We start from the raw sequence: 23,923 nt of genomic DNA on the forward strand, positions 1-23,923 counted from the left end.
CACACACACACATACACACATCCTTACTGTCCTATGATACTGTCATTCGTGTCTTAATAAAAAAAGGCAAAATAAATGAAAATATAAATATAAATAAACATAAATATAAAAATAGGCTACAAAAAAGCTTCTTAAGCTATGTTATGGGGTTTAACTATCTTTAACCATAAACACACAAATGTTCAGATTAAAGTTGGTTAATTGAACAAACATTGTGTGTAGTTGACGAGATGGTGGCAGCCTTGGACAAGGATCAACTCACCGGTGAGACGAAACTCCATTTCCCATGATCCTTTGTTCCACTCCGCAGTGATGTGGGGTGTGGTGGTTGAATGACTGTGTGTGTATGTGAGTGTGTATCTCAGTATGTGTGTGTGCTGGAGGGGAGCTCTCTCCGCACAGAACCGAGAGCCGCAAATCCACATCGGAGCATCTATGAGCGGAGGACAGAAAGATGCGGACAGCGGTGTGTAGCGGATCCACAGGGAGTGTAAAACCAAGAGGACATGAGTGAAATATCTGAATTTAATGGCTCTTTCATCGGCACTGTGGAATTTTTTTTCACCGGATGAATCTGGACGTGTATCGGGACTGCAATGGAGCGTCGATGCAACGCGTGAGAGCTGCTGACCGTCTGTCTGTTTGAAGGCTGAGATAACAGACAATAAGAAAAGGCAATTAGCCATTAGGAATAGTGGTATCTCAACATTTGCACTGTTAAATGTTAGAGCCTATGCTATTAGGAACTGTAGTTATTTTCCTTTATGATATGATCAAGAAGCCTTACCGATTTTTTATTAATGAATAGAAAAGCAGTGGTGACACATTGAAACTGACAGAGTATTCAAGGGTGATTAAAGGCATCATAAAGGTTTTCAGTCTTTTTTTGTTGGTGATCTTTAAATTGTCATTTTGCTGTTTACAACAAGAAACAGAAGCCAGTCATGTCAAAGAATAAGAGCAGCGAGTCAGTGAAGGTGGTAGTTCGATGCCGCCCTTTGAACCGGAAAGAGGAGTCCAACGGGCCTGCAGGGGGCATCATACAGATGGACCTGCGGCTGGGACAGGTGATCCTCAGAAACCCTCGCGCACCACCCAGCGAGCCCCAGAAAACATTCACATTCGACGCAGTTTACGATGCAAACTCCAAACAGCGAGACTTGTACGATGAGAGCGTTCGGCCGCTGATAGATTCGGTGCTCGCAGGGTTCAATGGTACCATATTTGCGTATGGGCAGACCGGGACAGGGAAGACGTACACCATGCAGGGAGCGTGGATGGACCCAGAGAAACGAGGAGTGATACCCAACGCCTTTGACCACATCTTCACACACATTTCCCGCTCACAGTCTGACAAGCAGTACCTGGTGCGGGCTTCCTACCTTGAGATCTATCGGGAGGAGGTCCGGGATCTCCTGGATCCCAACCATGGCAATGCCCGGGCCCTGGAGCTCAGGGAGAGTCCCGACACCGGGGTGTACGTACAGGACCTCACGTCATGTGTCTGCAAGAGCATCAAGGAAATTGAGGAGGTGATGAACGTCGGCAACCAGGCAAGGGCAGTTGGTGCGACAGACATGAATGAACATTCGTCCAGGTCCCATGCTTTGTTCCTGATCACGGTGGAGTGCAGCCAGCCCGGACCAGATGGGAGGAAACACATCCGGGTTGGTCGCCTCAACCTGGTGGACCTGGCTGGCAGTGAGCGTCAGGCCAAGACAGGCGTCCAGGGAGAGCGCCTGAAGGAGGCTGCTAAGATCAACCTTTCCCTGTCAGCTCTGGGGAATGTGATCTCAGCGTTGGCAGACGGGCGCAGCAGCCACGTTCCATACCGGGATTCCAAGCTTACCCGCCTTTTGCAGGACTCATTGGGCGGGAATGCCAAGACTGTCATGGTGGCCACTCTAGGCCCAGCGCCCCAGCACTACGACGAGACCCTCACCACCCTCCGCTATGCCAACCGAGCCAAGAACATCCAGAACCAGCCCAAAGTCAATGAGGACCCCAAAGACGCCCTGCTGCGCGAGTTCCAGAGGGAAATCGCTCGCCTCAGGGCCCAGCTCAACCACAGGAAGTGGAGGAGCCAACAGAAGAAGGAGCAGGTGGACGGCGAGGGCTGGGAGAGAGATGGGGATGAAGATACAGAGGGTGAGGAGGAGGTGGAGAAGGAGGCAGAGGAGTATGTGAAGCAGGAAGAGCAGCGGCTGGAGAGGGAGAAGGAGGCCATCAGAGGAGATCGTTCCCTGTTGGCTGATGAGAAGCAGAGGCTTCTGGGGGAGAAAGAGAGGATGATGGGGGATCTGAGGAAGGAGCAGGAAGCCACTGAGCAGCTGACCGCCAGATACAAGGTGAGCAATCAAACCTGTGAGTCCAGTCAGTAGCCTGGAGCTAAGTGAGCTGGTGTCATGAATTTATCTTTTTTTCTTTGTTCCTTCCTTCCTTCCTTCTTTCATTTATTCAGACAAAATACAACATTGTTCACATTAAGAGATCATAGAGGTCATCGGATATTAGGACATGGAAAAAAAAAATGTGGGGGCGCAACTAACAATTACTTTCTTGATAAGTCGTCTGGTCTATAAAATGTCCAGAAATGGTGAAATGACTGTTTCCCAAAGCCCAAGATGACATCCTCAAATATCTTCTTTTGTTCTGACCAACAGTCCACAACCCAAAGATACTCAGTTTATAACCACAGAAGACAAAAGAAAGCAGGAAATATTCACAAAAAAATGACTCAAAACGATGAATCATCTAAGCAACTAATCATTGCAGCTCTACAAAGATTAATGAGTAATCGTCTAAACAATCTCACTACAATCTCACTCAACTTTCACATTTCCATTTTTTCTGAGTATTTGAAGGACTTCTGGTCCATGTTGATTTAGAAATTGAGATTAAAAGTTCATTCTTGATCTTGGTAATAGCATTTTGTAAAACAAACTCACCACAAAGTCCATTTAGATTTAGACCTTTAATGGACATTGTGGTGAGTTTGTTTTGTTTACTACTTATAACATGTTTTTACAACACATAAAAGCCATAAACATAAAATATGTTTCACAATCTGTAATGTCAGATTGTTTATAAAGTCAAGAGTGAACTTTTAATCTACCATAGCAATGCTCTGCTTTGACTTTACATGGGGGCCAATCAAGAGCCAACACAACATCGAATAATGGTGATAATCTGCATTTCACTATTAGCAGAAAACTTCAGCTTTATGTTGTCAGTGAACCAGACTCTCACTCTATCTTCTCTCTCTCTCTGTCACACACACACACACACACACACACACACACACACATACAATTCACACAGTCCAGTAAGTCAGATTTAGAGGTCCATGAGATTATCATGTGTGATAATCTGATGAGCCTGTTATTAAAGGATATCATGGACACTGACACTGGCTGGCTAATTACACCTCAATATGTGTGTGTGTGTGTGTGTTACAGCCTGACTAATACTTGACTTTTAAGGTACAGTGTGGACTCCTGAGACACAGTTTCTGGATGACATCAAAGCTAATCTTCGGCTTTTCTACACTGCGATTTCTTGTTACTTACCAGTCAACATATTTTCTAGTATAGTGTAGATGTGTCTGTATTAAGCTTTTACCGGTTGATATATTGGCCCTGAACAATTTTGATGACATTCAGGTTTTAAACAAAGAGAAAAAAGAGGAAGAGAGAAAAAAGAAATGACTACAACAACTATCAGTTACTACCCAAATTGTCTGTTGTAAACATCCATCACAGCCCACAGGCCGACTTTTACGGTTCAACTGTGACTTTACTTGCTGCAGTTGTGCGTTGTTGCTTTTTCTGTACAGTGACGGATTATTACTGACATTTCAGCTGCCTTCACTTTTGGCTTTACTCCAAATATAGTGGTTTAGACAACCAGGCTGCCCTATTCGGCTTTGTCATAAAAATGTTGCCAGGTTAGTTATGTTATCATAACAAATAGAAATGATGATTTTGCTGATCTTTAAGATTAGACTGATAACATCCTGATATCCACAACCAGTACCAGTGTGTTTAGTACTATGTGTGTTTTCTGTCTGTGGCCCCTTATCTACAGTCTGGTTTGATGTTTTCCATTTCCAGACAGGAACAGTGATTATTGTAGCTTAAAGAGAAAATCCAGCGATTTATTTTTGCACTTCCATGAAGTTTGGGAACTCAAAAGAGACATAGGATGGTCAAAATGGAAACAATAGAGGCTGAGACCTTTTTTCCGAGAATGGGTGAAGCTCCGACTGCGTCCTGCATTTCCTATAATGCATCATGACAGCATATTTTCAATATTCCATCCATGCACGTGTCTTTTAAATTCCATGCAGCCAGTTTGTAACACAGACTGTCTGTTACGGCCGTAGCCGAGATAACCCTAATGACATTATCAGAGTTATTTCCTGAGGCTTTAGAAAGCTTCTCCAGAGCCTCAGAAGACATTTACCACCATTTTCACAGGCTGACGAGTACTCAACATGACCAACAGCCAATCTGAATGGGTGAAATTGGTCGAGTTCACCTTTAAATCTTCATGTTAAGACTTGTAACATCCAGATATCCAGAGCCAGTGTGTTTCATACTATGTTTGTTTTTGTGACTGCTGCCCTTTATGCACAGTCTGGTTGGGTGTCTCAAATGTCCAGACGGGAACTGTGGTCACTGTAGCTTAAAATGTCAAATCTCTCTTCACCCCGCTCACACACACCAACACACAGTCATCAATCAAAGACAGTCAGAGTCAGAGCTGCATTAATTACTTGCTCTGATTCACGGGCATATCCAGTCAATAAGTCATCCGCGCAGAGTGACTGAGGGGTTGCAGTCTATAATACTGTAGATACAGCCTGCACCATCCAACATGAGACACAACTGGATCAGCTTACTGAGCTGCAGCCCTGCAAACAACCCGAGGCCCTAAGGTGAGGATATGAGAGGAGGGAAAAGATGTATTCAGTGTCACTCCTATAGAAACAAATGAAGGTCAAAATCCCTGCTTCTAGCCTCTTTTTCTGTTATTAATTTTTGTGTATTTTAGAAGCAACAAAGTGTTGTACTTTAGATTTTTGGTGTTTCCACTTTCCCTAAAACCACTAGTGTGGTTTAACAACTCTCAGAGGACAAATGTGAAGTTGATGCATCCGGCTGTGATAATAAACAGTCTGTGTAGGTGGAGAGGGCGATAGCAACAAAAGTATTGTAATAACAGGGAGAGACAGAGTTTTTCCAACTGAGAAAAGGTTATAGATGTTTGGTTGCTGGTCTGTTGAAGATGTCAGTGGACAAATTGATATGTTTCCCTTTTCTACAATGGATTTCTACCATGTAGGGCTGGGAAAAATAATTAAGATCAATATTATGATATGGTTAATAATAGTATTTTTCTGATATTGATATACTGTATGTCACAATATGGCAAATGTCAGATGTAAAATAATGAAATTGGTGATCAATGCAACGAACATTGTTCTAAAGTTATGCATTACTTCAGATAAAACTCTGCATTAGAATGATATTTAAGAACAATAAAAAAGCAAGCAGGCGTTTCATATATATTTACATGTATATCTCCTGTATGAAGTATGGAGTTGATGAGAGCATGAACCAAAATGACTGTCAGTAGTCGTGTATTTGCAGCTTATTTCATGGAATAAATATACACAGCAGTATACACTCAACACAAAAAAATGATAGAGCACTTATGCTGCATTTGTACCTACCTACTTTACAGTTTTAAGAGCAGTGTAAGTGTTCTCTAAATGTTGGCTCATCTCTAGGATGTGGCTTTTTTTTTTTTCTCAGTGCAAGTATGAGGTTTAGGAAAGTCCCTGAGACAGAGCTAATGTAGTATACCCTGATCCCGTGTCCCTCAGACTGAGTGACATTTCTGTGTGAGGCTTCTCATATTTCTTCCCGTCACGTTGTCCTCTAAAGCACTGTGGGCCTAATGCTGTTTTGTGCTAAACCCGTATAAAAATCTTCTGTGATCAAAAAGCACAGTCTCAGAGGGTCTTTGGCGTTGTGTGTTTGATGCTGACTGGGTGGCTGCTGAGTGGTGTCAGCCCAGAGAATCAGCAAATCCCCCCTCTCCTCTTCCCCCGAGTAGGAAGATGATTAAGAAGAAGAATTTCCTGCCTTTGATGCGTCAGTCTGTTTAGAAGGAAACCTGCATACCCCTCAAAACAATGATTGCCATGCAAGACACTGGTTCATTAGTTTTATTAAAAGATGCAAAAGCTTAAAGTTTAAGTTCTCAACAGATTCCATGAAAAGACCAAAACCAAGTCTGATATGCTTGTTATCTATTTTGAGTCAGTCCCACAAACACCATCCTTTTCTTTTAAAAACAGTGGTGTTGAAGATCATTTTGAGTCTCTGCAAATCAATAATTGGCAGATTTTTAAATAGATTTATAAGCAGACTTCTTCAACATTGTCATTAGAAAACATACAGGATTGGATTGCTGTGTTATCTAACCAAACATAAGAATATGATGGGGGTGAAATGGTGAAAAAAAAAAGATCAAGTCTGATGCATATTTTTCATATTAAACATTGTTTACAGCCAAATTTCAGTGTCAGTATTCTATAATGAAAGTCTTGCCTTACAGTAAACAAAAACACATTTATTATTAACCGTCTTATTAGTTCCCATGACATCACTGATGTGATCTTTCAGCATTTCCACTCAGATCAATCAGCCAGCCCAGCTTTCCTCTGATAGGCTGAGACTGTTATTAGCCCACCAATCACCACCAGCGACCTGCAGCCTCCATTTTTCTCTCTCCTCTCCTGACAAATAACAGAGAGGTTGCCAGGCAGAGAGACAGACTGAGAGAGAGAGAGAGGGATGCTCGGGATGGAGAGGGAGGTGGAAACAAGCTCAGAAATAACCAATTACAGATAATATCAGACTTAAACTGAGTCCTCTGACTCACACACACACACACACACATACAAATGCAAGTAGGTCAGGAACCAGCCTTGTGAAGCTGCGTTGGGTCAGCTGGTGTTCCTGCAGGGTGCTGTTGGCTAACTGGCCTCCAAGGTACAGCTCTCCATCTGTGGATTCTTGTGTTTCCATGTTGGTGCAACTGTTGTCTGCACTGCTGGAAGTACCACATGAGTAAATGTAGATGTGGGACATCTCGATGACTCTGCAGGTCAACATACCAGCACAAATATTCACAACATCGCAGGGTCAGATCAAGTGTGTGACCTTTGTAGCCATGTCATGTTATTGTTTTCACCGTTTCTCTTTTGCTGTAATGTGTCAAAAAGCAGAGACGGGTTCACACAGAGAGGCTGCAGGAAAAACAAGCACATAAATCCAGCTAAAACACACACTGTTAGATTAGATTATATTAAATGTGTATTTTAGGGCTGAGTGGTGTTTTATTTAAATCATTTATCTTTGGTGTGTGACAAAATTTTAAGGGGAAATTAAGAGTGCAATAACTCAGTTAGAAAACCACTTATTTTAAAAACTGTCTGTTGAAACTGCACAGCACAACCACAATCATGACCGCTGCCATGCTCAAGCCTCGAGCCTTGAGGCCGCCTGCCCCTAATTTTCTACAAAGTCAGTGTTTCGTGTGAAAATGTTCTGCTCAGCTCGTATAATTGAGCTTCCATGTCATGCACTGTGAAGATTTCTCCACATTGACGTATTTGGCTGTGAACAACAGACCGTTAAATGGCAAAGCTGATGACTCGGACGTGCCAGCAGCAGCTGCGTCAAACTGATGTGCTGATTCTTTGCTCCTTACAAAGCTGGGAAACACTTGAGTGGTTTTTATCAGTACTGACTGTCTACGTCATGATCAGAATTAATTCATTAATAACTGTGGAAGAGTAGGGGAAATGTAGTATCCAGGCTGTCTGCCAAGATTTCTCAAAAAGCCAAAATGAAACTGTTCATTCAAGAGTCTCTCAGCTGCTTTCAGACAATAATAAGCCAAATTTTCTAATTTTTTATACCATGAAAATTGATTTACAGTAGAAGAATGTGAGCTTATAAGGTTTCCTGTAAAAATTCAGATGTATCATCCAGCTGTTACAGTATCATTGATTCATATTTGTGTAACCATAAAGGCCTTGTTAGTTCACATGAAGCTAGTGGCAAATGGTTAGTGATAAAGAGGATGGATATTTTTCTTTTTTTTATGAATTTACCAAGGATTTACTTTCATCTGACTCAATATAATCGTTGCAGTTTAGAAATTTAGTGTATCCTGTCAACCTTTCTGCATCGTTTGTTTCTGAAGGACAGTTTGTCTACAGAGTCACATAATTTGTCACCATTACACTCCAGGGCATCGTCTTCCTGAAAGCATCTTAAGGCTGAGATCATCGTAAAATCCGTCTAACGAACCTTCTTAAGCTTCAGAGGTGTTTCCCGAGAGCATCGTAACTGAAGGCATGCTTGGAAAAGATCACAGATTACACAGTGACTCTGACCTCAGTCCAGTTTATGCTGTTATGAAACAGTCAGGTATCAGTGCAGCTGCTGTTGTGAACTTCATGCTGAGCAGCAGCTTCTCATAAGGAGGCTGCTGTGTCCGTCCCTCCAGTCGACTATTCTTAGTTCCAATTTCTGGGTCAAAACTGAACTGTCTCCCTTCTTCTTAGTGTCTCTCTTCCTCACTTTAGAGATCTGTCTTTCTTTTTGCCTCACTTCTTTTTTCAGGGTGTCTGCAAATAAAATGGTCCTTTTTAGTTCTGATCAACAGTCCACAACCGAAAGATACTCAGTTTACTATCACAGAGGTCTAAAGACACTATAAAACGTTCACATTTAAGAAGCTGGAACACCAAGAATTTGGGAAGTCTGTTTCCACTATTTTCCAGTGGTTTTAAGAAAAAATGCCCAAGTATGTCAGTGAAATACTCAGGCACTAAATGGCATGAAGAATACAGAAAAGGCTTTTATCAGCAGCTGCTCTGGATTGCAACATGTTTCAAGCTTGGCGCTTTTCCTCAGAAAGCATCCATTTCACATTGAAAGGCTCCCTTTCCCTTTTTATGGACATTTTTTTCTTAAAAAATGACTTGAATGGTTGGTGATTAATTTTAAATCGTTGCAGCCTTGGTACTTGTTTATTGCCAATTAGCAAATGTTAGCATGCTAACACACTAAACTAAGATGCATGTTAGCATGCTGATGTTAACAAAACAACACTTCACGTCCATCTTGGCTTAAAAGCTGCAGTTCAGAGTTCTTTCATGACCTTGAAAATAGATAACTGGACAAACTCTAGAAGTAGATGAATATTATATAATATGACTAAAATGCAAGGATTAGTCGATTAGTCGAATCGCCATCTATTTTAACAATCGATTAATCGTTCTGAGTCATTGCTAAAATTCTCTCATTCCAGCTTCTTAAATGTGAATATTTTCTGGTTTCAAGACATTTGAAATTCCTAAACAAGGCTTTGAGAAACAGTGATCGACATTTTTCACCGTTTTCTGACATTTTATAGACCAAACAACTAATTGATTAATCAAGAACATAATCAACCAATTAACCGGTAATGAGAATAATCATTAGTTGCAGCCCTACTTGTGGTTAGATTTCTTATCTGATATTTCCAAGTCCAAGTGAATTTTGAACCCCATTAAATATCTTGTTAAAATCTGCAGAAATAAAGCTTTTTGTTTCTCAATCCTGACTTCCTTCAGTATATCTCTCTGTCTTTCTACTTTTACTGCAAGTATCAGCAATCTGAGGTGATCCCATTTATAGCAGTTTGTATTAGTAAGTAATTAGAGAGTTGAATCAACTAATTACTTACCAATAAAAACTTTGTTAAATTTCTGTGATTCTACTTTTCCTCAGTCTGCCTTGTTTACTACTTCAGTTAGTCATTTTCTGGGTTTCCAGAAATACTTTTTCACAACTTCCCAGAGAAGCAGTGGGGTAAATAGGGCAATTTTATGCATCTTTAATTATATGTGTGAAGCTGCTGCTTAAAAAATATCACCAGTGCAGAAGTGCATGCAAATGCGGATCAAATTGTTGGATTTTAAGTTTAATTTGTGGGAACAGGAAAAAGATATTATCATAACTAGCTCTCTAGAGTGTGAATCTAATAAAATAAGACTGAAAATGAAACACTCTTTCACGGCACACTGCCCAGATAGTGTTTGCATTTGGGGAAACACTGAGTTACAATTCTTTTGATTCTTTTTGTAAGAAGCCTAACATAGATGTTGCATTGTCAGCCTCTCTAGTAAACAGATAAGGGAAACTTGCTCCTGCAGCAGGATGATAACTGAATCCTTCAGATGAAAAACTAATAAGCATAACAGTATGTATGTACAGTTTCTAGATCAGCACAGACCATGTTCATTATGAATGTTCACATAACCTGAACTCATTTCACTTCTCTGTCTGTTTTTATTTGTGGAAACCGACACTGACTCAAAATGTTGCCCGTGCATTAAAGTCCTAAAGGGTTATTTTTTCCTACATCCTGCCAGCTGAAGTTCAGCCAATGAGGATGCTGCATCAAAAACAATGCCCATTGCCTCATGGGAGATATCATCAGCACAACACACACAGACGTACATATCGGCTTTCCACAATATACTGCACACATGCATTTAAGCATGCAGAATGTATTTTACACAAGGCCACGCACACACACACACACACACACACACACACACACACACACACACACACACGTACACACATATACATGCACAGCTTTATGGATAGAATGACTGTTTCCTGTTTATGTATCTGCCTTCCTGTCTAATTAGAGGAGGAAAAAGTCTGGACAAGGGGAGAGAGGTCTTTGTGTGTTTGTGTGTGTGTATGTGTGTGTGTGTGTGTACGTGCGTGCATATGTGTGTTTGTAGGCTCATGAACAAAGAGAGCTCATCACTGCTCTCCATCTTTCAGCATGGAAGACTGCATCACTGAAATATTGATGAATCAACTCTCTGTGTGTTTCAGTGTGTGTGTGTGTGTGTGTGTGTGTGTGTGTGTGTGTGTGTGTGTGTGTATGTATGTACAGGATGTCTATATGTGTGTTCACAAACTCCACATCCAGTCATGGGATCAGCGCAACCTTTTCTTAAACAATACACCCTGCTCTGTCTCTGATATGTACAAGGAAATGAATTAGCAATTTTGGATGGAGTGGAGATGTAATATTTTGCTAATGTAACTACTCCAACTTCATAAATTATACAAAATGATTATGAAAACATATGAATAATTAATTAAACAATTTTTAAACCAGCTGCTAAAGATCAGCAAGAACAAATTAAGTTAAAAAAAAACCTCAGAGTCGGGATTTCTGACACAATTTCAACTACTTTCACAGTGTGTGGAGAAAGGAAAAACTCATGTCAGCACAGGTCACGCACGTCCAGCCTGAAGGCCACAAACTGAATCACGTTGTTCTCTGTTTTTATATTCATTTTTTTCTTGTAGGTCTTTAAATAGCTTGTATAAAGATTAGTTTTTGTTGCCAAAGTTTTGACCTCTCAAACAGAAACCTTTTATTCATCTTTACTTGTAGAATTAGTCACAAAATCCTAAATCTGCCAAACAAAAATAGTATTCTACTTACACTAAGCAGTGTGTTTTATGTGTATTCCACCTGAGCAAATATAAAAATAGATGTTTTATACACCTGAATAAAAGGTGAAAGTTGTTAAGATAAGAAAACAAGTAGGTTGACATGTTCAAATGTAAAGAAAACCTCAAATTCAAACTCAGCATCCTCTATGTTCCCAATAAAGATGATCTGATTTCAAAGCTAAGTAAACATGTGCGGGTGTTTTCTTTCTTTACATCCATACATTTCAACAAATGTGACCTTTCTGCCAAATACTGATGATGTAAAGAAATTCATTAGCAGATACATTTTTTACAAATACCTGAGAATAAAAGAGTATATTTAAAAAATGAACACTCTCACATGCAAATCTGTACATTTTTTTAAGGAAGTATTCCCTGATTTGAATAGATACACAACAAAACAAGTCATAATAGTAAAAGCCTTAATGTCAATATCTAGTTGTGTTGTGGCAGGATAAAGGGATGTTTTCTGGGTTGATCTGTGGTTTCTGGTCTCTTGTGATCTGCTGATTACGAGTCACTCACTGTATCTCCCTTATGTGTTTGGAAGATGTAGGAGATAACTGACAGTGAATGAATGGTAATGAGATTTTAGGCTTTGAGTCGTGGCTCCTTAAGTGCTTCTTGCATCGACCAGGACGTGAAGCAGATTCCCAGAGAAGGCTTGACCTTTGTTCTCTTTTCTTGTCGTTCATACTCAGTGTCTGCTGTCTCTGTCTTTTTGTTTCCCCCTTTCTTCCTCTTCTTTTTCTCTGTCTCTTCCCAGCGAGCTTTCTGTCTCTCTGTTGCACACACGAGACCTGTTGTCGTCACATCGTATTTATAGCGCGGTCGCTCCCAGCAGGCCCTGGCCTCACTGTGATTGGCTGGCCCGTGCGGATGAGCTAGCTCAATATGCAACTCGTCCCACTCTCCTCACTTTCCCGTCAGGAAATGGATCAGTCACAGCCAAAAGAATTTTAGCACACACTTATGGGCACATTATACATACACACACAAATATGCAGGCTGGCACACTACAAGCTCCAGGGTGTTTCTCTTTTTTGCCATCATGCTACAGACTCTGCAGCTTGGGAAATATATACAGAAATATATATATGTAATTACAGTATTATTGTACATGATATAAATAACCATGTAATAGCAGCTTCAACTGATCTTGGAGGAAATTTGGCTCTGATTGATTAACTGAACTGAATTTATTTGATGATTAAAAGTCTGCAGTAGTTACAGTCATCAAGGACAACACAGTGGTAGCAAACTGTTTTTAGGACAGCTGAGGGACATGTGCAGTGTAATTGGACAATGACTGTCATATGAACAACTTGGAGCTAAAAAAACCCCTAAACTTAAAAGGGACATCAGGCTTTTTGTGATTTTCTGTCATTTATATAGATGTCTATGTTAAACATGGTCAAAGTTCAATAACATGAGGTAAACAGTAGTAGTTTCCATTTCAAACAAGAACAAGAACAAGAAGAAAAAAAAAAAAGTGAAATCCTATTACTATTTCTCAACGTAGCCTCTGGGCCAATCAGAACAGAGGGGGCTCATCAGGAGGAGGGCCTTAAAGAGACGGGAGGTAAAACAGCCTGTTTGAGACAGAGGCTGATCTGAGGGGTTGCCCCCTTTAAAGGTAACTCAAAATTGTTAGCACCCAATTAGCCACAAACAAGGCCATAGCTTACAGCTAATAGCACCACGGGATTTCAATAAGGAATTGTGAAGTCATGATGAAGGCTTGTAACTTGAACAACATTGTTTATTTGACTCTTCATCAGTCATTTGTGAATCTATCCTCTCCGCTATAAAGCTGTACATAGCTGTCGTAACACTCAGACATTATATATGTTGCCTTATATGACAGGAATGTTTGCACACTAAGGTAGCAAACTGATTTTAGGATATCTGAGGGACACATGCAGTATAATTGGACAGCGACTGTCATGTGAACAACTTGGAACTTGAACATCTAAACTTAAACATTGTTCCATTTTAATTGGATGTCGGTGCATTTGTGTAGTGGATGTAATTGGGGGTTTTGGCACAGTTTCATGAACCCTGTGACACCCACTGTGGATCTTGTTAACCTTTATTAAGGCTGCAACTAAGGATTATTTTCATTATCCATTAATCTGTCAATTATTTTCTTGATTGACTGCATTTTTACAGGATTTTTTCACAATGGTCCCAAAAACAGAAAAAAATCTGAAATGTAAAATGTCAAGTTGTCCATTTAAGCCACGGACCATTCCTAGCCTGCAGTGTAAAGCCTGTATGTGACTCTAACTACTAGCTATCAGGAGGAGACATGGGATGCATGAGAGAGAAAATCCCTGACATGAATCACCCCTTTAATGAAGCTGACAGAATATGACAGGATACAAAGACACACACAGAACACAAAGACAGCTTGAAAACAAAGAGGCTTTCTGTAAAGACCTGCTGCATCCCCTCTGAAGGACTCCACTGTACTCTCTGCATGAGTTTGTGTGTGTTTGTGTGTTCACTCATATAATCAAGTGAACAGTGATAGAGAATATATAGGCTGCTCACAGTTTAAACCCTGATTGTCTTTCTGTGTGGAGTCCTGAGACTGGAATGTGGCCAACACAAAATGGTCATGGCCCCCGACTGCCCTTCTTTGGGCCCCTTTTTTTCTCCTTCTTCTCACATTTTCTTCCTCTGTTTTTCTTTTTTTCTCCCTCCCTATCTTGTTTCTCATCTCTCGTTCCTCATTCCTGCTTCTCCATGTTCACTTTAGACGTTTGCCCTCAGGACACGGATTGGTCATTAACTAGATAATGACAGATTGCATCACAGTGATTCCTGTGGCCTTAAATCGCCACGGTAACCAGAGATGCTGTAACCAGAGGCATGAAATGATAATGATTCTCTATTAAGTCATTCACAGAGTTAACACGCACATGTAATCAAATCTGCACCTTATATTTTCATTTTAAAAGATAGAAATAAAAACATCCACAAAGTCTGCACTATTCTTCATACTCATTATTTTAATGGCATTTGTGTTCTTATTTATACTTTTCCATTGTACATCTTTGACTTTTTGACAGTTTGGTGCTACTTGGATGTAGCTATAATGTTTAGTGTATGACAATATTGCAAGATTTTTCATAAATTGGCACATCATCCTTAGTTTACCTTCACCTTTTTGACTTTTTGATAGATTGGGTTTAATAAGTTTTTTGCTGCAATATGTTTCATAACATTGTAGGATTTATGATGTATCAGTAATTTTGCCCTTTTTATATTTACTTGTCATTTTCTATTTTTGCCCTCTGGAGAGTTTGGGGTGATATGGATGTTGCCACAGTATAATATTTTATGTATGACAGTATTGTGAGATTTACTGGTATTTTTGTCCTTGTGTCGTTCTCTATTTTCTGGTCTTTTCAATGCTTTTTTCACTGACTAACCTGATGATGAGTTCATGGTGCTCACTAGTCAGGCTAATTTCTGTGGTCCTCTGTGGATGATTGAGGCAGCTCCTGTGTGTATATATATATATGGAAGATTGTGATGCTGCCTGTATATCTGATGAAGGTCGAACAGACTGAAATGTAATAAATATTCCAGCAGTAAGTGAGACAGTGTGCAAGAGATTTTCTCTGTTTTCAAGTTGCACTTTTCTCCGCCACACCTGTCACATATTCAGTTGTGCTGAGTTTTTTCTTTCATTATAGAAAATGTCTCAATATTAGTAATCTGTAAAATAAGTAATATAATAATAGAAATGAATTGTGTTTCTGCAATGGAGATGTGTGTGTGGATGTTTTGAAATGTACAGCATCACTGCAGAATCATATATCTTGTTCTGTGCAGTCACTTTTTGGCTGGACCAGCCCTATAATCGCGGTTGTCCATGAGTGAGTGAGTGCCTGAGTGAGTGATGAAGTTACACCATTTGTTGGCTGGCCAAGAGTTGGAGTTTCCCCATTGGCTGTTGCTTTCAAAATGAATCAGCGCGAGATGATGGAGGACAGCAGCGACGCAGAGTGACTGTGTTTCCTGCTCTGAGCTCTGATGCTCTCAGCTGTGGTGTTAAATACCAGCATCTCTGCGTCTCCTCTCTACCGTCCAGTGTTGGCTCTATTGACTCTTTGGCTGGCAGCGCTGTCAGCAGCCTGCAGGATGCTCTGCAGTGCGTTTGGATTTTATAACTGAACTAATACCAGGATGCAAGCTTTTTATTTCTCTGACATTTTCACATCGCAAACGATGAACAACAGCATTAAAACACGAGTCTTGCAGGTAAAACATGTGACTCATGTAGCTGTTATATCAGTTTAGTGTTAGGTCAAAACTTTCATTCACAATTTCCACCACAGCCTCCATGATCACCAACCAGAAAACAGGCAGAAAAAAGGCACATAGAGGCACGAGGGAGCGTGCACAGTTAAAGCACCACAAATAACCATCACTCTGACAAATCACTCAACGCAGAGAGGAAAACAAGAGACATCTACAGAGTGAAACAGATGAAAGAACAGGGCGAGTTTACAGATAATAAGAATAATTATAATTACAATTAAAATAAGTTCTTTTTCAAATCATCATCCCAAGATATTAGTGGCAAGTATTGTTCATGCAACTGCATTTATACCCTCTTTTTTTTTTTTTTACTTAAACGTAGCTTAACCATGTCATGTGATGTGCTACTTCAGTACAGTTTACCAGCGAATATCACTGGGACCACTACAAAATTGCAGATTAACATTTAATATCCAGGATATTCACATTATAGACACAACCACTGACTATCCTTGTTATAAATTGGTCACAATTTCACACATTGACCATTCACAGTCCAGCCACATACTAGGTTTTGATTAGTCTTGTTCTTCAGTGACCCACGTACAGTCATGGTTGCTGCTTTTAGTGCAGAAAATGTGTGAATAAGGACATTTTATCATTAGTATTAGAAAAAAGCAAAGTAAATTTGATTAGTCTGCAGGTAAAGGTTATGTGTGTGCATGCACAACAGGGACAGATTTGTGAGTGTAATCGTTTTTTGACGAAGAGATTTGAGCGAGCAGCAGTGCTTCCTTTGCTCTTTGCTGTATGATCAAGTTCACATGCTTTTAGTTTTGACACTGTGCTGCTTGCTTGGAAACTCCAACTGAGCAAAATCCACTGAATTTTGTTCAGGCTTCTTCCCATTGCGGTCCGTCAGCTTTATCATTCCTCTAAAAGACTTTAACCGTGACAAAGGAAGCGTGTCCCGTTGAGCCTGTCAAAACTGGTAAAGGCCTTCACACACCCTCAAATGCTCACATTCTCTCAGAACAGCAGGAGAACAGTTTGAGAGCAGGTTTAAAACTTTGTTGTTGTTAAACCCCCATGAAGATAGACATGCTCTTAGGGACAAGGAGGGTTAGGTTGGGTGGCCATGCACTGTTGTAGCTTGTTTGTTGTTGTTTACAGATAGCAGCGCTCGGCAGCAGCTGGAGATGATTGACAGCTGGGATCCTGTCACTGTTTTGTTTCTGTGTAATAGTCTGGCAAACATTACTGTAACAAAACAAACATGAAGAAATTGTAAAAATCAGCTCCTGTGACTGGAAATATTTTCAAACAGCCTACAGAATATACTTTATACTATGTTTATCTGATAAAACAATTAAAGATTTGTATTTAATGTATGTTTTTATGTATTTCAACTCAAAAAATGCACAAAAAAAACAGTTTATTCCAGTTGGATTTTAAAAATGTTCAACTGGTCACCTGATAACAATTCATTATAATTAGTTTTCTAGTTATTTTATGAGCCAAAATCCATTAATTATTGTTAATAGGTTATTAGACGTCAGCTTACTTACACATTTATACATTAACAATAAGGATAAATATCGTTTCATCTTCTGAAATGCTGTTTGTAACAATGCATCCAGTCTAAGATTGACTGTGATTCACATCTGAAGTGACGCTCTGCTAAGTTTCAGCCGAGCTCAGCTTGTTGTGTCCTCGTGTCATCATGGCGATGTTAAGCTGCCCACTTCCAGTTCCATCTGCCTCATCAGCACAATGTCTGCTCTGACTGCAGCAGCCCAACACACACAAACACTCACAAAGACTTAAACGTCCAGATGAACTCAGTTTGACCTCGAGGAGCTTCAGTGGCCAGAAAGTCAAGTCATTCTGTGCCCTTGAAGAGTTCTCTCTTCACGTTTTAAGGTCTTAATTGTGTCAATTATTAATGCTAGCTACAGTTTGAAAACATACATTTTTTGTTAATCCATGTTTATGTCAATACAGTATCATTTAAAGCTCATATGGACACGACAGTTCTTATCTTGTAATAACCAATGTTGTATTTTGTGCTTAAAGTATTTATTAAATTATAGATTGACCTTTTTCACAAAATAAGTACTTCTGTCTCATAAAATTACAACTTTTTTTTCTCAAAATATTCTATATTCTTCAAAAGTCAGATTCTGTTGGTATTACTTTTGTATCATCCGCACCTTGTAGGGTATAAATAAATTGTATGTAAATTACTTTTTGATGCAGGTAAATGTTTGTGGTGTTGGTCATCAACTCTTCAGCAGCACGAGGCTTATATCAGACACAGTAACTCTTACAAGGACAGGATACAGAGTCTTTATAAATATTAATCTAAATATTGTTTGTGTATTTTAGGCAATGGAGAGCAAGCTGCTGGTCGGAGGAAAGAACATTATAGATCACACCAATGAACAGCAGAAAATGCTTGAGATGAAAAGACAGGAGATTGCTGAGCAGGTAAATATGTTTGAGTGTAAATATTCATCAATGCAATGCAATGTTCTAATCAGATGTAAATTCTTACATGCACAGTAAGTTGTGTTTTACTGTTAGTTTCTGCTGAAAAGTAGTTTGTTGAACTGAAACGAGGTCTTTATTTATCTTCTCAGTCACGCAGGGAGAGGGAGATTCAGCAGCAGATGATGGTCCAGGACGATGAGACGCTGGAGCTGAGGGAGACTTTTACTTCTCTGCAACAGGAAGTCGAAGCCAAGACCAAGAAACTTAAGAAGGTAAAATATTTACAGATACTGTACACACGTCTACGTACAAAAATATAGAAAAACATCATACAAATGCACATACAGTAAGCATGCTCGTATGTACAAGGAAAGATATTTTTAAATGCACAAACACAAATACACTTTCCTTTTCTGTTCCTAATGTGAGTATATCCCTCTTTACCCCTTTGACCCCTGAACCCCTGACCTGGATCCTAATGACCCCCTGCCTCGGACACATGCTCCGTCCGGACACACACTTAAATCTCAGTACCTGAAGGTTTGTCCTGCCGTCCCCCTCTCTTTGCTGTCCCTCTATATCACTTTCTGTCTTGGGCCTGTTCATGCTCTCTATGCTAACCTTCTCAATCTGTTGTCCCCTCCTGGTCAAACCGCTCAGGATCTCCCAGTAACTCGCTGCTACATCCCTCCGTGCAAACCCCTAAAAAAAAGCCTCTCACAGCACTTCTCTCCTCCCAGTTTGTTGCACTTCCCGGCCAGCAGGACTAACCCCAAACAACCCTTTGTGTGAGTGTGGATGACAATGTGACTAATGATCCTGTGTTGATCTCTGCTCCCCTCATGCCCTGAATCGGCAAGTGTGCCATCCACCCCTCTCCCACTGCATGGTGCCACCACTCTGAAAGAAAGAGAATAAAGATTGGAGCTTTTCACACAGTGAAACCTAGTCAGTTTGTTGGCAGTCAACAAGCTTGTTGGCTGAGAGAAAAACTTGTTTCTGCTGAATTTTTTGTGGTTAAGTGTTGAGATTAGTCAGATTTCCTTTCCAAATTCATTGCATTTCATGAGCAGTTCTGTCATGTTCAAAATGAAGGTCCAATTAATGATAGTCATTGAATACTTATTAAGCTGGATTTATAGTTGTGCGTTAAGGGGTTATAGCCAGTGGTGCAGTAGTCAGAAAGGTTGTTCCCTGAGTTTGTCATTAAGACAGACCTTCTGGCCAAGCTTGGTGCTGTTTTATAGGCTACTTATGTTGCCTGGGAAGAGGCACTGTCTTAAAGGGGACGTATCATGCACATTAACAGGTCTGTATTTTTATTCTGGGGCTCTACTGGAATATCTCTGCATGATTTAAAGTTGAAAAAACTCCTTATTTATCTTATACCGGCTCTTTATGCAGCCCTTCAGTTCAGCCTCTGTATGAAACAGGCAGTTTAACTCCTGTCTCTTTAAGGCCTCCCTCCCAATGAGCCCACTCTGTTCTGATTGGCCAGCTTCTGGAAGCTGCCCCTCGGCTACGTAGACAAACAGCAGTAGTTGGATTTCACTTCTTTTTCTCATTCTTTCAAAATGAAAACTTCTCAAATACATTTTTCCATGTTTGAGCACAAAAATCTGATCCTGCGAGTAGACAACATGAACAACAACATAGAACAACCTTAGCAAGACCAGAGAACAGATGGGTGTTTGTGGGCCTGTATGAACAATCTTACATCATCGTGATCAGGAAGTAGAGGTAACATTGCAAACGGAGCATACAGAGCAGGTTGAAGCTCTGGCTTCTGACATGCAGGGAGCTTTTTTACATATGTTCACCTCACGTTTTAGATTTTTGTCCATGTTTAACACAGACATCCAACATTATAACAGTAGAAGGACATGCGTTATGGAGGTGCTATTAAAGGGTGAAATCAAAGGCTGGACTATGAATCAAAGTTAGTTATCTATGATGTGACTGCTGTTGACCCCTTTTGTCAACTATAAATCAAGCTTTAACCTTTTCAGAGGCATTTCTTTGAGAACAGTACATCCATGTTGATAGTAGACTCTGAAATTTGCTCAGAGTCTGAATGCAAGGAAAGAGTCATGGGGCATATTTGTGTCTTGAAATGCGTTTGTGCACAAAAGTTTATATAGAATTTCCTTTAATATCAGATTTATTTTATTAACAACAAATCCAATTTTGAGGATTTTTGGTATGTTGATAGAAGAACATAATTTTCTTGTCTTGATTTACTCTGGGCTCGTTCAAGTTCAAGTTGCAAGAAAATGAACTTTTGAACTGCAGTGTCATCTTTCAGGGTAACTAGACCAGGGATAAAGTCAGGATTAGCCTACTTTAAAGACAGTGTGAAGCTTGCACAGTCAGCCCTGGGCTCAGCGTGAAAGAATGAACGGTGTGAAAGCTCAGGAGTGCAGGAGGGAAGAGGAGGGAGGGCTGCCGTGTTGCCGTGCTCCTATTGGCTGCCCATTTCTCCAGACACCAGTGCCTCCATTGCTGTTGCTATGGGCAACCAAGCTGCAGCTAGTTGGAGACCAGTTCATGAGCGACTGCACTGCACTGGGCGACATCTCTCCTTCTCACCCTCTCTGTTTGTCTCTCTCTCTCTCTTCCTAGTTGTATGCCAAGCTCCAGTGCATCAAAGCGGAGATCCAGGACGTTAACGATGAGCATGTGAGGAGCCGACAGGAGCTGGAGCAGACTCAGAACGAGCTCACCAGAGAGCTCAAGTTTAAGTGAGTCCAACAAACATCAAATCACCGAAAAATTAGCAAAATAAGCAAATATGCCCTGATGCTTCAGCAAACATGGTGCACACTCGCATCAGATAAGAACATGCTTCACAGGAAATTAATTTTTCCAAATACTGAGAGAAGCTGAAAAAATATATAAAATCTGTAAAGTTGAATAGCAAATACAAAACATCAATATGAATCTTATTTATTTAAGATATTAAATGATAACTGTTTTTTTGACCACTTGCAGGGCAGCAGAACAAGCTGTTAACACAGCACTGGCATATTATCACCTGATAAGGTTTATATGTTGAACATGTTAGCAAACAGTTGTTTTTTTTACACATCCAGCAGTCACAGAGTGACATTCACATTCATTTTGAGTGGTGTTTCTGGCCCTCAACGTATATTCACTCTCCTTTTAGCTCGGTTTTGGTCTCCACTAACTCCTGAGTAAGTTATCTGGCTCTTTAGCTCATTAATTCTGTCGTTTGGTTTTGAGCAGGTAGCGTACAGCGGGATTCTCAGAGCTTTTTTTTGCTGAAAACAACAATCTGAGTGTAAACAAAGAGTAAAGTTGCAGTCCATAAAGCCAAACCAATGAGCTGAAAGATTCTAATAGTTCATCATTATGAGCACCTTCTTTCACATTACATGTAGTCTTTTGATGCATTTTTAATATAGAAATATTTATTTAATCAGTAAATTTAACAATTCAGCAATGTCTCCTTTATTAGAAATAACACTAGTGACAATCAGTGACACAGCTTAGACACCACAAACTCCAGAAACTTAGTTAAAGGGGATGTAACATACACATTTCCAGGTCTATATTTATATTCTTGGGTTCTCCTGGAATATATTTGCATGATTTACAGTTTAAAAAAAAACTCCTTAACTATCTTATACTGACTCTTTCTGCAGTAGTAGTCGGATCTCAGTTAATTTTCTCGTTCTTTAGTTGGAATTGAAACTTCTCAAATACATCCGTATATGTTCTAGCCTGAATCTGATTTGAAATATGCAATAGAACAACGCAAACAACCCGTGGAACAACCTTTGCAACAACCTTAGCAACACAGACTACAGAATGGACGGCTGTTTGTGGGCATGTGTGAACAATCTGACATCATCAGGAGGAAAGGTAGAGGTAGCATTGCGAATGAAGCGTTCAGAGCAGGCTGAAGCCCTGGCTTCTGACTTGGAGGTGGCATTTTTGCATACCTTCACCTCAAGTTTTGAAACATGTTTAACTCAGTCGATACAGAAATGAGTGACGGAGATGTTGAGGAATTAAGACACACCTGAAGGCAGACAATCAGAAACCAGAACAGAGATATAAATAACCAGATTTAGGTATATCCCCAATGATCAAGACTAAAACCAGGATACTAATGCATGTAAACGTACTCATTGATGTGTGTTATGTGCGTGCAGGTATCTGATCATAGAGAACTTCATCCCTCCAGAAGAGAAGAATAAGATCATGAACAGACTGACGTTCGACCCAGAGGAGGATCAGTGGAAGTTCCAGCCTCTTGTCCCTGCTGAAAGGTCAGTGTGGGTTTTAGATGTTAAGATACAATTGGAACACTGCTGCTCTTGTTTTACTTGTTATCCTCCAGCTCATAAAGCAGTGAAGCCTTAAAGTAGACTTTTATAGTGTTCAAATGGAAACACAAAGCCTGATCTTGTTTCTTTTGTAGAAGCTGAGATATCTTTGTTAAAGCTTCATGACGATGCTTTTTGGCATTTTCAACATTGATTTCTGATTGGTGTTTTGTTTTCCCTCCCCCATCCTCTATCCAGTAAATCCTTGCAGATGAAGAAAAGGCCGACATCTGCAGTTGGATACAAACGACCCATCAGCCAGTACGCCAGGGTTGCCATAGCGATGGGGGCTCATTCCAGATACAGGGTAGGGATGTGTGTGTGTGTGTGTGTGTGCATGAGTGTGTGTGAATGGGAAGTTGACAAGTCATCACTTTAAAGGCTGAACATTCATGTCCAGTGCTGTAATAAGTAACAATTTTGAGCAATTTTGTGGCTCTGACATCTCAGGATGACTGACTGTCCTCTGAGGTTCTGACCACAAGGCAAAAGCTCAACACTCTTAGTCCCAATGATATTACTTGATTTATTTTGTCATTTGGCAAACACTTTTACCCAAAGCAACTTGCAAGCAAGGCATGACAATCAAGCACTAGAGGACAGTGACTCAAAAGAGCCATAATACATATTCTCAAGTAGCTGACCAGGTACAAGTGCAGTGAGAAAGAGCGCTACGCAGGAGTTGTATTTTAAATTATAGTAAGACCATAAATAAATAGAAGAAAGTAATGTAACAATTTACAAAGTCCTTAAAAGTTAAAGGGGTATTGAGGTGTTTATACTCCACTGAACATCTGTCTTTCAAGGGTCAAAAGATCTTCCGCTGAAGACTTGATATGCTAAAAATGTACAGAACCATCTTCCAAGACTACAAGGAGTGAGCAGCATTAGCATTCATTCTGATTTGTGTTTCTGGCCACCTGATGATTGTAAGTCCAGTATTCACTCTTCTTTTAACAAAGGTAAATAAATGAGGTAAATACTTCGCTCTATGGTTGCTAAATGCTCAGCTGTGTTCATCAACTAATTGCTGGTGCTGGGCTAACAGGGCTTAGACTGTTGGTCAGACAAGACAAGACTTTTGAAGACGTCACCTTGGACTCTATAAGAGGCTTTTTCTGACATTTTATAGACAAAACGATTAATCGAGGAAATAATCCGCAGATTAATTGATGATGAAAATAATCA

The 23,923-nt window shown here is 40.1% G+C and overlaps 1 protein-coding gene across 1 annotated transcript in view; it reads left to right on the top strand.

Annotated features, from left to right (window-relative positions):
• Positions 1 to 240: 240 nt before the first annotated feature.
• The window catches only part of LOC137169265 (kinesin-like protein KIF3C), a 28,905-nt gene continuing 5,222 nt past the window's right edge, over positions 241 to 23,923 (top strand). The window contains exons 1-6 of the mRNA XM_067572338.1: positions 241 to 2,348; positions 18,279 to 18,380; positions 18,533 to 18,655; positions 21,006 to 21,124; positions 22,562 to 22,678; positions 22,934 to 23,042. Coding sequence (XP_067428439.1) covers positions 945 to 2,348; positions 18,279 to 18,380; positions 18,533 to 18,655; positions 21,006 to 21,124; positions 22,562 to 22,678; positions 22,934 to 23,042 — 1,974 coding nt within the window. The 5' untranslated portion in view covers positions 241 to 944. The remainder of the gene's footprint in view (positions 2,349 to 18,278; positions 18,381 to 18,532; positions 18,656 to 21,005; positions 21,125 to 22,561; positions 22,679 to 22,933; positions 23,043 to 23,923) is intronic.

The sequence above is a fragment of the Thunnus thynnus genome, chromosome 18 (genome assembly GCF_963924715.1).
Source record: "Thunnus thynnus chromosome 18, fThuThy2.1, whole genome shotgun sequence".
Lineage (NCBI taxonomy): Eukaryota > Metazoa > Chordata > Actinopteri > Scombriformes > Scombridae > Thunnus > Thunnus thynnus.